Source organism: Acipenser ruthenus, chromosome 4, assembly GCF_902713425.1.
Source record: "Acipenser ruthenus chromosome 4, fAciRut3.2 maternal haplotype, whole genome shotgun sequence".
Classification (NCBI taxonomy): domain Eukaryota; kingdom Metazoa; phylum Chordata; class Actinopteri; order Acipenseriformes; family Acipenseridae; genus Acipenser; species Acipenser ruthenus.
The window spans coordinates 65,261,456-65,279,109 of record NC_081192.1 but is presented as its reverse complement, the minus strand read 5'-3'; the positions used below and the strand labels follow the sequence as shown (position 1 = coordinate 65,279,109).

Genomic DNA, 17,654 nt, shown 5'->3' with positions numbered 1-17,654 from the left:
GGTATGTAAACTTTTGACTACAACTGTAAATCTACGCACCAATTATACTGTAGTATTTTTCATATGCATGCAATCTGAGTTCTTCAAAGCGTACATTCAGTCAAACTAATTGAAACATTTTATTTATAAATCTAAATTGTATCTGAAGAAGAAGCTGTTTCGCACGCACGCAATTAGCCAGATGAAAACAAAACTGTAGTGATATTCAGGACGTAAGACAAGTTGTTAGTGTTTCCGGTTTGACGGCGTGTGGTGCTGACTGAGACGGAGCACAGATTAGAAAGTGACTGAGAGTGCATCTGTGAAATACAATAAAGAGTAGTTCATGTTTACGGTTACAACTCAACTGAAATGTACTTTGGCTTTAAAAAAGAAAAGACCACTAATGTAGGTGTACAGCACAGAAAAGGTAAAGAGACAAACGTGTTTATCTCTATATTATTACTCCCATTAAAAATCTAACACTTATATTACCTCGTTATTGACAAAAGTATTATTATTACAGTAACGCTTTACCAAATTAACGCGTTACCCCACCTCTGCCAGTCTCGGCCCTATGCCTCACAACGCACCTAAGCCCTGTCGCGGGTTATTGTTTACTGTACATAAGAAATGCAAGTATTACTACCATTTACAAAAGTCAGGAAATTCAATACAAAAAAATGACAATTAAATGAACTTCAAGAGTGAAGCTTGAAGCCGCAAAACTCAGGAAATACCATACCACTTATAACTAAACCATAAGGTGAGATGTGAAAATGGCAGAGGTAAGAAAATGTATTTTATAACCGTAGCAAAGACATCTTTAACAAGAAAAGTTCCACTAAACAATGATAAGAAAGTTCAATCCTCACATAAAACACTTTTGGAGAATTACTGCTGTATTGTGCTTTTGAATTCTGGTACATAACATAACTGCAGACAAAAGTTGCACATAGTGTTCCTTATCCGGCAGGATATCAATTTGCTGTTTTTTGCATCATATTGGCAACTTTTTATTTTAGTCCTTTTAGGATCAATGTAAATATTGATATTACTGATATAATAAGGATATGTCTTCATAAAAGTTATTTAAAATTATAGACAGTTAAAGTTTATTGCAGTATTTCTTTTTTTTTATTATTCCTGAAAGAATTCAATCCATGCAAGGACAAGAACATTTTATTTTAATGCAAGTTAGATTAAAATATATATATATATATATATATATATATATATATATATATATATATATATATATATATATATATATTAAAAAGTTCACTTGGTACTGCAGTGTCGTCCTAGTTCCCCCAGGCCTATTCTCTTGTGTACAAAACAAGCTTTTTTTTTATTTTTTTAAATGTAATCTCTTTCTGAATATGTAGAACTTACATAAACAGATAACATCCCTTCAGATATTTCAAGGATATTCTTTACCCCTGTGATGGGGTGCCAGCTCGCCCCTATAATTGTGTTATTGTTTTTACTGTTTTCATTATGATTACACCGTGTAACAATTTTTTATTTATTTTTTGGTTCCTGGGTAGTACGTGTTATTTCCTAATTGCTTATGCCTCAAAAGTATAGAAAATGGCTATTATTCCCCACTAACTTTGCTTTTGTGACCAGGACAGTGATATTTTGAAATTTACCTATTTTCCAGAACATTCCAGATAGATTCAGTGCTGAATAAACTTGGAGTAACTTCTTGAACTTTCTAGAACTTTCCAGTAATATAAATAGTAGTATAAATACAGGGGCCTTAAGCCCACCAGTTCAGTTTAGTTCCAGCTGCCTAACTGGATACATATCTGCATTTTTCTGAGATGGCATCAAGGTCATAGGAGACTTCAAAATGGTGGCATTCCTGATGGGTCTCCAAGGCGGTTTTACCAAGTTTCCCTGCTATCTTTGCCTTTGGGACAGCAGGGACACTAAGGCGCACTACCACAGGCGGGACTGGCCACAGCGGACCGAGTTCTCTGTGGGGAGCAACAACGTCAAGTGGGAGCCACTGGTGGACCCCCAGAAGGTGCTGATGCCACCACTGCACATCAAATTGGGCCTTATGAAACAATTTGTCAGAGCTCTAGATAAGGAGTCGGCAGCCTTCAAGTACCTTCAAGACTTCTTCCCTAAGCTGTCTGAGGCAAAGGTCAAAGCCGGTGTCTTCGTCGGACCACAGATAAAGAAGATCCTGGAATGCAATGAATTCCCCAAGAAGCTCACTAGTAAGGAGAAAGCGGCTTGGAACAGCTTTGTCGCAGTGGTTCGGGGCTTCCTGGGCAATCACAAGGCCGAAAACTATGTGGAGCTGGTTGAGACTCTGGTGAAGAACTATGGCACAATGGGCTGTAGGATGTCCCTCAAAGTCCATATCCTTGATGCTCATCTTGATAAATTCAAGGAGAACATGGGAGCGTACTTGGAGGAGCAAGGCGAGCGCTTCCACCAGGATATACTGGACTTTGAACGCCGCTACCAAGGACAGTATAACGAGAACATGATGGGAGACTACATTTGGGGGCTGATTCGTGAAAGAGATTTACAGTATAATCATAAATCTCGAAATACTACTCACTTCTAAATCTTTTGTAGTCATTTTTGTATTGCTTTAGTATAAATACATGTTAATTTGGATTCATATGTTGTTTTTTTCTGACTATGTGAATGCCCGTTTTCTCATTGGAAATAGGTAAATTTCAAAATATCACTGTCCTGGTCACAAAAGCAAAGTTTGTGGGGAATAATAGCCATTTTCTATACTTTTGAGGCATAAGCAATTAGGAAATAACACTTACTACCCAGGAACAAAAATTGTGTTACATAGTGTTATTCTTGTTTTGGTTTGGATCAACAGGGAGGGGGTTAAATTCCTCCCTGGGAAAATACATGTGAGAATGTGGCTGGAGCCTTAAGTGCTTAATTGGTCATTATTAGTTAATTGGGCTCCAGCCACAGAGTATAAAAGGTAGGTGAAACGCTTTGTGTAGAGGGTGGTTTGGAGTGTTTTTGTTTTGAAGAGACACAGAGGAAGTGTTGTCTGTAGAATGATTTATTTTGTTTGAAACCTTTTGTTTAGTGTTTATACCTTTTGTTTGGCCGTCGTGCCTGTTTATTTGTGTTTTTGGTCAATTAAAGTATTTTATTTCACTGCATTTTCTGACTGAGTCTTCTCTCTGCGGCTATCCTGTCACAACCCCCAACTCTGATCATCTCTGTGTTTCTTCAGTGTCACTTTTGGGCATCACAGACACTGGTGCACATGCATGTAGGTATTGTAAATGTTTTCTGAACTGCTTCTGCATTACCAGCTGCAAACTCTATAAACTATACTGTATCATAACAGTATGGCATATTGCAATTGTGTGATCAAGACAGGTTGACATTGGTTCTGAACCATAAGCCCCTTTCCATGATTCATGAATGACCACATGGGGCTTATCTTACAATCTTTAATTCAAGTAGATTACACTATTAATGGTGTCAGTCAGCAAATGCTACAGCCTGCTATGCACTGTATTAAAAATAGGAAAAATTGAAATATTGATTCTATTATCAATTACAAGCCAATTACTCTAGTTCGGTATAGCTGTAACTTTTATAGAATACCCACTTTAAACAAAATATAGGTACAGTGGTAGCCAAAACAAGCTATTTACCTGTTGCAGTGCGATAATGAAAAAATGGCTTTGCAATCCTGTTTTTTCGGACTACTTTAAAACAGCTGAACTTCATTAGACTTGCCACCAGGTGGCAACAGAGAGCACAAAATGCATTATTATTATTATTATTTATTTCTTAGCAGACTCCCTTATCCAGGGCGACTTACAATTGTTACAAGATACCACATTATTTCACATTATACAGATATCACATTCTTTTTTACAAACAATTACTGATTTATACAGTTGGGTTTTTACTGGAGCAATCTAGGTAAAGTACCTTGCTCAAGGGTACAGCAGCAGTATACCCCATCGGGGATTGAACCCACGACCCTCTGGTCAAGTCCAAAGCCCTAACCACTACTCCACACTGCTGCCCCTTTAAGGACACAATCATACTAATATATCATTATATTAGAACATTTATTCTTTTAATATATATATGTTTTTACAACATTTATAAATATCAACAATTAATTTCCTCATTACTTATAATAATAATGGATTGAAGAACTATTATGTTATTTATAAATATGTATTTTGAGAAAATAATCGAAAGTAGTGTCCATTATTGCTTATAAACATCCTGAGAATAAACGTTTATTATGGCATTGCAATTTTACTATGTTTGCTTATAATTAAGGATTATGTTTTTTGGGTACTTTCCAAAATGTTTGGGCTTAGTAACTCGACAGTACTTGCACACCTAAGTTGAACCTTCTTTCCTTTGCTGTGTTCCACAATGAAATCCTTATGGTCACGGGGACATTCTTCTGGGGTGTTTGTATGTAGGCATCTTTTTACATTTCGCCACAATTTGCAATTCTGTTTTAAATCCTCTGTATCTTAACTGTAATACAGCTTTAAATCCTGCGAATAAGCCTCCATTCATAATTGCAATCTCGTTTTAAATCTTGCAAGCCGTGTCTCCAATAAATGTAAAAATCTGCTCAGTAGTGGGGTGCGTTTAAAGTATTCAAAACAAATCAATAATAGATACAAGTCAGGGAGGAGGGACATTGCCCAGCTGCACTGGGAAAGGTAGTAGGTGAAGTCAACGTGAATTGAGTAACCATTTCCAATGTTTTCCTGTGTGTATTGGCTACACACCAATTTTATTTTCTTTTGTATTGGGGGTGTTTTATCATTTTTTAGCAGTTAAAACAAAAATCAGAAGCCCTATTTCTAATAGTTAGCATTTTGTAGTTAGCACTATTTATTCTGTTGTTCTTGCTGTTTGTAAAATACTGCTTTGATTATAGGATGTTCTGTGTGTATGTTTACTGTTTATGTACAGAAAATGATATGCATACAATATAAACGTTTCCACTCTAAAGAATTGCATTTCAAGTTGACAAGAAACCTATTCATTACTACTTTGTCTTAAACACACAGCTGCGCAGCAAATGAAAATAAATGATGAACGTGTATTTACAACTACTGTAGGTTGCATAAATGCACACAAAAAATGAATCATCAGCTGGATATTTATTTATTTATTTATTCTGCTTGTTGGTGTGCATACCCATTTTGACAACACATTTTCTTTTACTATTAGACACTCTTCAGCTGAACTTACTGTAGGGTTCGGCATATTCGAGCTGTTACGGCAATCGTACAGTATAATATAAAAATTACTTTAACTCAGTGTAAGCTTTGCACTTTTGGTATGCATGAGCTTCAGTGTGTGACATCCGCTGGTGAAACACTGTATTTCAGTAGTAATTTGTAACAAACCAGTTTCCAGTCAGATAACGCCCTCTAGAGTGCAGAAGATATAGGGCAGGTTAACAAAACTGCATATTGCATTGATTTCAGTTTTACTGCAGAGAGTACCACGCCACATTTAGACATTTTTACAGCTGGTTTTGGCTACCATTGTATATGCATACTTAAAAAACCTTGGTGAGATGGAAAACCATTTTGCAATTGGTCTAGATGGACGGGTACTTTCCCATTAAAGCTGGATTTTTTGGGGAACTAAGAGTGGCTTCTTATAATGTATTGCAACATGTTACTTACGGCTCTGAAGTGCCCTGCTCAAATGACTCTTTCAGGCTGTCTGGGGCCTCAGCACCAGTTGGAGGCAAAGAATCACGGTCATCGATTCCATTAATCTCATCATCAGTGATAATGTCAAAGGTAACATCATCTTGTTTTGAAACTCCATCTGTAACTACAATATCAAAACCACACTATCAACACCATGTCACACATACTGCAAGCATATAAGGAGACTTACTATGAATTGGTTATCAAAAAGAAAGAAAGTACATAGCTCCATTAGGCAAAAGTAAATATGTTGTAGCAGACTTTAAAATCCGTCCATAATACACAAGCTCCAGCTTTGGCCCTATTCACAATGATTAAAGTTATTTAAAGTCTTTTCTAAAGTCAGTTTTGATGGATGTCTTAAGGCAGTTTTATGCTAATTTATTTTCATCAAACATTTCAAATATTAAATATAAATAAAATTTAAAAAAAACTCATGAGTGAAAACTTTGTGAGTTGGGCCCAGGATTTCATAGGGAAATATGTATCTTGAAATATACACAATTGTCAATAATATCTGAAACAAAGACAGGAGGCTAGGGTTGGAATTCAGCTTAGGTGATAGAAAAAAAAAGCAGGTAGCAAAAAAAATATGAGACAAGGCTCTTGGTTTATAAGCAGTACATTCCTAGGCCTACCTGTGACACTTGGTGTTGGTCGTGGAGGTGCTTGAGCAGACAGGGATGGAGATCCCTTAGGAGTTTCAGGAGTACTGCATGTGTCCACCTCGCTAAACCTCTCAATCACGGCACTGTGCTGCATGTAGCACTCTCTGCAGCAACGCTCCTTTTTACCACTATGCTTGGTCTTCACAAAGTTGTTGCTGCAGTAATAGCAAAATATGCGACCACAAAGTCTAAGGAAGAGAAAGTAACAGTAGGATTCTTAAATGTGAGGGAAAACACATTGAGAATATTTGCTTTGCCAGTTTAAAATCAATAACTACATTTAAAAAACAACATGTATTTATTTAGCCATCTACAGTGAAACTTGAATTAACAGGTACCATGGTAAAGCATCTTTTTCATGTAGTCAAATGTTTTGGATACTGCCTTAATCTGTGAAACCTGAATTAACTGAGAGCCAAAGAGGCTGGGCATTAAAATGGCTGCTTAAGACAGATAGCTGTTCATTCAAGGTGCCCCTGTCATGCTTCTATGGGAAAAAACTAAAACCTTTTCTGTGATTTACTGGCTGGTAAAAGCTGTAAATCACTAGTCCCTATGACCTTAAAGACATGTTTTTCTTGTGATTTAATTTAATTACCACTTACCTGGTTTTATTTAGATGAGCGAGGATCTATTTCTACTAGACCTACCACACAAGCTAAGATAATGCAATAGAAAACACAATTTACACTGAAAAAGTATTTAATCAGAATCTCACATACAAGCATTCAAGAAACTTGTAATTTGTAACTGTATTTGTGCAAACATATATATATATATATATATATATATATATATATATATATATATATATATATATATAATTACATCAAAGTATGACAAAGACAAAGCACATTGGGATCCACCACACTTGGACACTTAGAGATTATTATTACTGAGAGAAACACTTAATAGCAAAAAGGTATTATGATTTTAAAACATGGTATCTGGTATTACTAAATAAATCTCTGTTTACAAGCCTTGCTTTCAGGTATTCTTGGTCATTGGTAAAATTGATTCCAATTTTACCAATGACCAAGGCTGATCTAACTGATAACTTTTTTTTAACCTAGTGTAGTACCAGGTTTCATGATTTTAAAACTCAACTTGCAATTATATTTGTTTCTGTCAAAGCTGCTCACCTTGAAGTTAATGTTTTTGATACTGTAAACATTTTAAATGGCACACATAATTATGTTAAGGTGGGAAGTAAGTGATAAACATTTACAGTGCAGACTATTTTGTATTGTTTATAATGACTGCCGAATAGAAAGCGAATGCATTTCCAAAGAGATTCCTTAATGTTGTCTTTTAATTCTGTGCATCCAAAGACATGTCATTATAGTTTTAAGAATGAAGCCTTCTGTTTGCTATTCTGCTTAAACCAGCAGTTTGCCAGTCCCAGACAGTTGTGAACATTTATATATTAAATAAACAAGAAACAGTGGCACCATTCAGTGAATGAAATTTGTTAAGGGTACTTTAGCTGAAACCTCCCGACGGAATGGGTACAGCTTCAAAAAATGGATGAAAACTCGATCTACAGTAGTAATAAAATGAACATTTTTTATAATTGACAGACCTGCAGTTGTGTCGGCGAAGCAACCATGTAAATTGACTCTGACAGCCCAGACAATGAATAGCCTCCCTGTCAACAAGCCAGCGCTCTTCAGTACGAAGCTTCTGTTCAAACTCCAGGGCATCTGATTTCTGCCAGAGGGTATCTTTGTCTCTGCACAAAAAACAGCAAAACATTTTTTTTTTTAACATCTGTTTTGTTTTATCAGGAAATGACGTGACGTTCAAAGGGCCAGATGCATCACAAAGCTCAAATACACTAAGCATAGGTACCATGTAGGCACTGTAAGAACGATATATATATATATATTCATATTATTTAATAATACTATTATTCAGGGCTTTTAATCGATTCAAGATTAATTGATTAATCACACCTGTGGGCTTTGATCTATTAAAAAATAATTGATTGATTAATTTTGTCTACCTGCGGTATCAGAAATCTTGAATGGTATACCCATTATTTCAAAATATCTCAGAATGAAGAAAAAAAATACTGCAACTAGCAACATTTTGTATTTAAGTATGGCAGGGATGGGGATAATTCCACCACTGCCGAATACACATGTGGAATGTGGCTGGGTCTTGATTGAATAATTGATCATCAATCTAGTGTAATCGAGTCACAAAAATTGGGACTCAAGTCGAGTCGAGTCACAGGGGGGTAAGACTCAAGTTGAGTCAAGCCGAGTCTAATCGAGTCACATATCTGGCTCAAGTCAATTCGAGTCATGAGTTATGGCACTTCAAGACAGTTTGATTTAATCAAATTCATTTGACAGGAGATTAGCAATCTACAAGTAAAAAGAAAAGAACATTTCAATTAAAATACAAAATTGAGATTATTATTATTATTTGTTTATTTAGCAGACGCCTTTATCCAAGGCGACTTACAGAGACTAGGGTGTGTGAACTATGCATCAGATGCAGAGTCACTTACAACTACGTCTCACCCGAAAGACGGAGCACAAGGAGGTTAAGTGACTTGCTCAGGGTCACAGGGTCCTGCTGGTTACAAGCCCTTTTCTTTAACCACTGGACCACACAGCCTCCGAGATGCAAAATAATGTGGTTATACTTGCCCCACTGATGTTCACCATTAAAGATCCAAGGTTTCTGTCTTGTGTTTTGTCTCCATTTCAGTGAATTCACAATTCCTTGGCCTATTTATAAGCAGGTTTTGTTATTGACCATACAGAGGCCCTTTTACCTATGCTCAATTGAGTTGGATGTACAGTAATGGATACCACAAAACAAAAGAATGCATTTAACCATTTATTTACAATTTTACTGATGACAGCCTGAATGTTTTTCACTTTTTCTCAACAGTCAAACTCCCTGATAGTTTTTTTTGCAGATACCTTAACCATATGAAAGGAAAATTTGTAGCATTTAATTTGATATTTGATAGAGCTTTTGCTTCTAGGCCTTAAAACATAGTAGTTACAAAGGAAAATAGTCCAATTAATGCAACTGTGGTGAAATCAGAGTATTAAAACCATTGCATACTCGCACATATATGCTCCAGATCAAAATCAATAAACTCAACCTAATTGGCTTAATATTAAAGAAAGAAATGTATCTTGAAAGGCTAAGAGTTTAGCATAACAATGCGTGTTACAAAATAAGTAATTTTCAGATTTTAAAAAAAAGTTGTTCACTAATGCGTTTAAAAAAAAATAGTGAAAATATTTCACACAGAACACATCGCACCATAAACCCTTTAACCACCTATACTTAGCACAATAAAATCCCAGTTGTTTGTCTAAATAAAATCATCAATGTAGTTAAAATGTACAAACGTACAGTAATACTAAGAGGTCAATTGTATTTTGAATAACCCTATTAGCATAAAAGACTGGTATTGTAGCTGCTGTTTCATAAACACATGCAAAATACCCCATCAGGGTAAACAAACACATTTTTTTTACCAGTGTAATAATTTATCTGTTCACCCACTATGACAAAAACCACAGACCACTTCTTAAAAATTCATTGAAAACAATGCAGTTCCATCCTCAACTTCGTCTGGCAATGTTGATTGTGCCTGTTCACAAAATCATGCTGCTGTGGTCTGGTCTGCCCATTTTTGTTTTTATGAATGTATTCATTAAAAAAGCAAAACCTTTTTAACCAAACTAACTCTAAAAAAATCTATCCAGCATGCAAATCCTGATGTATTAAATTAATCAAACAGGTCTAATTAACAATTATTAAAACTCCAGAGGATTGTTTGTGTACTAATTTCTTGTACAGTGCGTTATTATGTTAAAATCTGTGTGCAAAATAAAGTGTGCTTGTACATGAGTTTGGCTTCGTGGCAGTTTGGATTTTAAAAACAACTAACAATTTTAGCAAAATACGGCTTTTTTGCCAGTTATTTTTTGTTTTCTAAAACAATGTAAACATAGTGTAACTTTAGATGAATATACATTAAACATGGTAAGAAATAATAAAAAAGACCAAAAACGATTTCAGTTATTTTAGACACCTTGTTTATCTAGTTTGGCATTTCTCAGTGCTGGCAGGATGCAGACTGCTTATTTCTCTCCCTGTTTACTCCATAGTTCTTGCAAATTTGGCCACCGCAGGTACTCTTGATTTACCTTCCATGCTGCTGACGCTCTTCTCTCTGTCTCTATGTTGTCACGTGTTCCTCTCACTCATGAAGAGGAAGGGCTTGTACGCATCACAAGAAGGGCTGCAGTTATTGAAAACGAAACTGGTTGTGTAATTTATTTTATCATAAAGACTATGACTCGAGTCGAGTGGAGACTTTTGATGACAATGACTCGTCATTACAACTCTGCATCAATCAAGTCCCAGCCACATGGTATCAAAGGGAGGAGAAATCGTTTGTTTTTCCAATGATAAAATAGAACATACTTAATCAGTTCAATGAGTCGCTCCTCTAGGTTCCGCTTGGTTCGAGTCAAATCATCAAGTTCAGCCAAGAGCTCCATTTGTTCCTTTTGCTTTTCGGCCACTGTCTTGTCAAGTTCATCTCTGTACTCTTTGCTTTCTTTTTGTGACGCAACTAATTCTTCTTGAATTCTATTGGAAAGATAAGAGAATTTAGTTTGTATTTACTTTTTTTCATACAGCTATTGTCATTTCAGTTTTCAGTGTTTTGCATTTTGCAAGTAAAATTAAATGATTGGAATGCTGCCACCTTTATATGTGTAAACTCCTCTGTTTACGTTATTACCAATTAACTTTTAAAAAATCCATAAACTATAAATAGGCTTGTTCCTTTTTGACATTTATTTTTCACAGGCTCACAAAATACTGTAATAAATCACTAATTTTTGTTGAGTAGGTATTTGAATGGGGTTCTTCAATGGATCACCATGAAACCCGTTGATTATACAACAAGTGTGTATTATGTACCGGTTAGTTGTATGACCAATATTTTTTTCCTCAAGAAAACCAGTCCACCATATAACGGCAACAGTGTGGAGTAGTGGTTAGGGCTCTTGACTCTTGACTGGAGGATCGTGGGTTCAATCCCAGGTGAGGACACTGCTACTGTACCCTTGAGCAAGGTACTTTACCTAGATTGCTCCAGTAAAAACCCAACTGTATAAATGGGTAATTGTATGTAAACAAAATTATGTGATATCTTGTAACAATTGTAAGTCGCCCTGGATAAGGACGTCTGCTAAGAAATAAATAATAATAATAATAATAATAATAATAATAATAATAATAACATTGATGTTCAGTTTACTGCAGGTGGTTTACACATTTACAAAAACCTGTAATGGTAGCAAACTAGACATTGGTGTAGGTGTAATGGTATACAGTAATCCGTCACGTATCCACCCGTCACATGTTCAGTGTGTTGATATGTAAATAAATCATGTTCGCCTGCGGGGCGTATCAACTTCAGCCTCTGTCTTGATCTCCTGCCTGTCACTCAGCAGCAAATGCACATACTCACATGGCAGATGGCTACTCTGTCACAAGCATTAATACCCTGTGTCTTTCTAAACAAGGGATTTAGGGGAGCGCCCTAATAAAAGCTGAATCTTAAAACAATAATAGTGTGAATATTGTAATTGTTACAGCTGTGTATAATGATATTTAAAACAGGACTCATTACATATCTGCCCTTACTCTGGTCCCATCGCAGTTGGATATGCGACAGATTACTGTATTTGAACACCAAAGTCTGATTTTGCAGAACATTATTCTCATACGGTTTTTGAATATCAAAATGAATTTAATCTATCACAACAGACTTTAAAAACAGATGTGGTTGTGAATCCATACCTCGCCAAATTATCTTTTAAAGACTGTAGCTCTTGAGCATGTTGTTGGATTAATGTTTCAGAATTTTTCACTTGTTCTGCTTTTTCATCCAACTGCTTAGAGTAATCACTATTTACCACCTGGCACATGGAAACAAAAACATTAATAATCACGTAACATTAATTTCCTTCATAGTTTGCATAAAAATCAGACAGTTAGATAAATAGATAAAGTGCATAAACATTCTTCACACTTAAGAAAAATGTTGTTTGTAATATTGCGTTAAGCTGCATATGCAAAGATTCCTGTACACAATGAGCCCAATAACACTTGCGCTGTGTTGTGCCATATCTCCAATGCTCTAGTTGCGAACAAAGCAAACGCTGGAGGCTAGTGCAACTTAATTAGTCCTGGGCAATCCATCAACAGTGAGGGCCAAAAAGCATTAGCAAATCAATATGAAATAAAATAAGAATTCATTATTCCATTATACAGTACAAGTAAACATCCCACCACAGGGGCTTCTGTTGGATACAGAACAGAAACTGTAGCTGTATAATATGAAACATGACTTAATAAACCTGATTTGTTGCTGTGAAAAATATGTATGATCCAATAGAGGTGGTCAACGCTGGATGAAGTAAAAACTACAATCGAGTTTGAGAAAAAAACAATGGTGTGGTACATTTTGTATATTTACAGGTACGTAAAACCTCAAAATCAAAATATAGCATATCTGTCTTAAATATCTTTGATTTATTTATTATTTTACAAAACATTCACAATCGAAATGTCTGCAAACTGAAATCTGTAATTCTGAAGGGCACAAAACAGACACTGTACTGTATATCAGTGGTAGTATGTGTGAGATGCATCAGAACTATCATTTTGATATTGAGTGAAATGTTATATTTTTATTTTACATAGTCAAGCACCATTAAACTTTATAACAGAGAGGATGCCTTTCCTCATAAAATCTACAATGATTTATTTTTGAAGTGCAAAAAAGTTTTAACAAGTTACTTGTTCATTTTCTCTACTTTGTCACCTTAGTTGTATTATGTGTTCAGTGCCTACTCTAGCGCTTTGACAAGACCACTGCTCAGAAGAAGTTATTGTTAGTGACTTGCTCTGTGATCAAAATGTGGCCAATCGGTTCTAAGAGGTTACAGTTAGTGTGATAAATAATGCTGAACAACTTCTTTAGCACCCTATTGAATATTGTTTAATATTACCATAAAAATATATTTTCTGGAAAATGTAAAAGATGTGGAGGAAAAACTCACAATTTATGACTTTAGCAAGATTAAAAAATATTACCATAAAAATATATTTTCTGGAAAATGTAAAAGATGTGGAGGAAAAACTCACAATTTATGACTTTAGCAAGATTAAAAAATATTGAGGTAGTGTTTAGTTTTTTTATAAACACTTGTATAAACAGAATCTTCCAAGCCTGGTCATTGATAAGTAAGAAGACCCAACAGGGTGGGCGGTATTGGGGAATACCGGACCGCCCAAGGGCGTAATGGGGCCCAATGTCGCTGGAAGGTCCTGTATTTCTCAATACCGCCCACCCTCGAGTGCTTTAAAACTTGAACAGATATGTTTTATTTATTTTGAATCCTCATGAGTAGGTGGCTCAAGGATTTCTGTCCAGGTGAAAAGGCACTTATGCTGGTACTTTTTATGTCCTGGTCATCAACTGAAAGTTAATGTACCCCTTGCCAAGGGGTACTAGCCATTGAGATGCCAGGAAATAAAAAGCCCATTTTCTAATGATAATAAATAATACATTCTTGCTGACATAGAAGTATATACAGTATAGAGCTCTATTTCATCTGCATATTTCAAATGAATCATGCCTACCTTTAATTGTGAGACTGTTGCTTCCAGGTCAGACATCTTTTCTTCTTGCTCTTTCAACTGTCCTTTAATATTCTCCAATTCTTCTGTGACACTCTAATGGGGATAAAACTAGCATTTTAAAACTAGCATAGACACCTACACAGAGCATCACAGATCTAGGCTGTGTGTTGTTATAACAATTATACAGAACTAAGCCATATGTTTTATTCTACAGGGGGATTAATTGTATCTTTAGTGCTATTAAATGACTTTGTTTGTGCAGGTCAATTTTTTATAAAGAGGTATTTTAATGCATACTGGTCCTCACCTGGTAAGTTCCCTATGCTTTCTTTGCTGTATAAAGTACAATTGATCTAAAGTGTGGCAGATCTAAATCATTAAAAGAGGGGGCTCTTAATTGTATGTATGAGTTTCATAAGTGTATTTTTGTCATTAAAAGTAAAATGACAGGTTTGGCGGTATTTACATCAACCACTGTTTAGTACAACTGAATAGACCCCACTGTGCCATTCTCATTTATACAAAAGTACAAAGAGTTAAATATTATCGCTGAAAGGAAACGTTTATTCAGCATAGAGAGCACTGGGATACAAGTTTATTCGCAATGCACAGACAGGGATATATTTTTTTTACATTTTACATTACATCTTCTATCACATTCCTTAATTCGAAATACCTTAATTTTATTTTCATAGTTAAGAACTTCGCTGCTCATCTGAAACTTAACAGCAGAGACCTCTTCTTTTGATGTTTCCTGGTGACTCTTTGCCTGCTTTTCAGTTTTCTCTAAATTAGCTTGTAGCTCGTGGATTGCGGCTGCAAGGTTCTCTGATTGCTTCAGCTCCTCCTGAAGGCTTTCGTTCTCCTGTCTTAGAGCAGCCATGCTAGCATTTAACTTGTTTATCTCTTTTCCTGCTTCTTCACATTGCTCTTGAAGCTGAAGAGAAACACTTGTCAGTTTTTCTTTCGCATCTTCTTTTTCTGAGGTGAGGGTACAGATCTGAATGCCAAGCTCAGCCATTTCCACGTTTGCCCTTTGAAGCAATTCCTTGGTTTCCGTGTTTTCCAACTCAAGTTTTTCGGAGTACTGTTTAAGCACCAACATCTGATCTTTAAGAGATGCAGTGATAGTTTCATGCTCAGCCCTGGCCTTGGCTTCAGATTCCTTATCTTTTCTCAGACAGTCTTCCTTCTCCTTAAACTGCACAAGTTCCTGTACATGGTTTCGGTTAAGTGACTCAATCTGTCCCTTCAGTTGCTCTGTAAAGGTTCTGAATTCTTCTATAGAGGCTTCGGTAACATCTAACTTGGTTTGGGTTTTCATCCTTTCCTCACTGGCACTCTGAAGTTTGGTTCTGAGGTCAATAACCTCTGGTTGAAATCTTGCTACTTCTTTCATGTTTAACTCAAGTTGCCTTTCAGCCACAGACATTTGTGAGTTGATCTCTTTCTCCACAGAAGCCTTCTCCGTGGTGAGAGATTCCATTGACTTGGTTTGCTGCAGAAAGGCATTCTCTAAGTTTAGCTTCTGTCTCTCCAGTTCCATTACTTGTTTCTCAAATGTAACTGACTTGACTAAAAGTTCATCAATAAACTTTTCCTTCTCTTCTAAAAGTCTGTGTTTTTCTTGAAACTGCTCCTCAAGGGATTTCTCAGTCTTCTTTAGTGCTGCAATATTCTTCTCCAGCTCTGTAACATGCCGCTTCATGTCTCTTTTCAGTGAGGATATTTCTTCCTTTAGATTTGCCTCATCTTGCTTTAGATCTTTATTCTCAACCTCAAGCCTCTTTATTGCTTCTTCAAAAACTGCATTTTGCATTAACGCTTTCTGATAACTCTCATGTAGATGTCTGTTTTCTTCCCTGAGTTTCTTTTCCTTCTCATCCACAGTGACCATGGCATCATCTATCTGACTCTGCAGATGCTTCTCAGAAGCCCGAAGGCTAGCCAGTTCATCTTCTTGTACAGTTCTGTTTTCCATGAGTTCTTTATTGGTGTCCTCAGTCCTCTTTATTGTCTGTTGCAGTTTCTCATTCAGTGACTTCCAATTGGAACACTCAGTTTTAGATTGCTCTAGTTTATCGGATTGCTGTTTCATGTTTTCTTCTAACTCTGCAATGGTATTAATTAGATCTTCTTTCTCGTTGATGATCTTGATTCGCTGTTCGTCTAGCTTTTGAACATTTATATTGCTGTTAGACAGATCTTTTTCTTTGGCCTTTAGTTGTTCAGTGAGAAAATGTATCTGTTCCTCAAGACTTTCCTTCAGAGTGTCATACTTCTGTTGTAGTTCCTCCATCTCCTTCCAAGTCCCTTTCTCTTTCTCTTCATACTGCTTCTCCAGAAATTCAGAGTGCCTTTGCAGATCCTGTAACTGCATTTGCAGATTAGGGGTTTCCTCTTCTTTTACTGTCAGGACGGCTTCAAGCTTATCTTTAGGGTTTTTAAATGGTTCCACTTGCTTAGAGTTTTCTTCTCCGGAGATCATGGTGAGACTGCTGAATTTTGATTTAATTTCCCCTACAGCATCTTCTTTGAGCATTAACTCTTCAGTCAGTTTTTCAATCAGAGATTCTTGCTCACTTCTTTTTTTCTGCATTTCAATCTTTTCTTTCTCTGCCACATTGAATGTGTCTAAAACTTTGTGGCTAGCTGTTTGTTGCCCCTTTTCATTTAGAACCCCGTCAAGCTTTGCCAGGAGCTCTAGGTTCTTGTGTTCTACAAAATTGGGTCTAGCGTGTAGACCACTACTGGTACTGTCCTTGCTCTGCTCAGAAGCCTTGATGGTTTCCAGCACTTGAGTTGATGACTGCAATTGACTTGCATAGTCCCTAGTTTTCTTTTCTAGCCGCACAATGGTCTCCTGAGAATCTTTTAACTTTTCAGATGAATTTAGCTGTAGTGTTTTGAGGCACTGCTGTAAGTCATGAGCAGTGCTTTGGGTTGACAAGAAAACCTCCAGCTGCCTCTGCACATCCTCCACCATCTTCCTCAAGCGAGAGTTTTCCTCCTCGATGCTTGATCTCTTCATCTTCTCTGATTGCCCTTCCAGTTGGCTGATTTTCACCAGCTCTTGCTTTTCCTGTTCCAGCTGACGAACCTGCTCCTGCAATTTCAGCTGCTTTATTTCCGAATGGTCAAGTTCGATGCGCAGCTCGTCCACTTTGCTGACTGGCTCACTCATTAAAGAGTGGTTAAAATCTGGGCTTGATGGAAAGTCATGTGCCTGTGAACAAACAACGTTAGAAAATCATATTAAACTAAATAACAGGGGTATAAAAGTATTTTGAACAATACCTATGATATACTGATAGCAAAGACCTGGACTACCAAATCTGAATCTAATGAATAAAGATATAGGCCTTGCACACCTTTGTTTGTGATTTTCAGAAAAGTCTGGATAGGTAAAAGACAAAGTTTTAATAGATTCACTTTGTATATCAAGAAAAAACATAAAATGACAAAATAAAACCCCATAAACTGACAAAAAAATAATATACTGTTAATAAATAAAATAACTTGCACCTTTATGTTCCGCCAGTTCCAAATGGCGTTAAAAGAGTGTGTACAATACTTGAAAATACAT

At 36.2% G+C, this 17,654-nt stretch overlaps 1 protein-coding gene across 2 annotated transcripts in view; it reads right to left on the bottom strand.

Annotated features, from left to right (window-relative positions):
• LOC117400569 (FYVE and coiled-coil domain-containing protein 1-like) overlaps window positions 1-17,654 on the bottom strand; it is a 75,868-nt gene that overhangs the window by 27,481 nt on the left and 30,733 nt on the right. For both annotated transcript variants that reach the window (XM_034000716.3, XM_034000715.3), the window contains exons 8-14: window positions 14,745-17,294; window positions 14,069-14,161; window positions 12,221-12,339; window positions 10,832-10,999; window positions 7,950-8,099; window positions 6,338-6,555; window positions 5,670-5,823 (exon numbers count right to left, since the gene is read on the bottom strand). In XM_034000716.3, coding sequence (XP_033856607.3) covers window positions 5,670-5,823; window positions 6,338-6,555; window positions 7,950-8,099; window positions 10,832-10,999; window positions 12,221-12,339; window positions 14,069-14,161; window positions 14,745-17,294 — 3,452 coding nt within the window. The remainder of the gene's footprint in view (window positions 1-5,669; window positions 5,824-6,337; window positions 6,556-7,949; window positions 8,100-10,831; window positions 11,000-12,220; window positions 12,340-14,068; window positions 14,162-14,744; window positions 17,295-17,654) is intronic.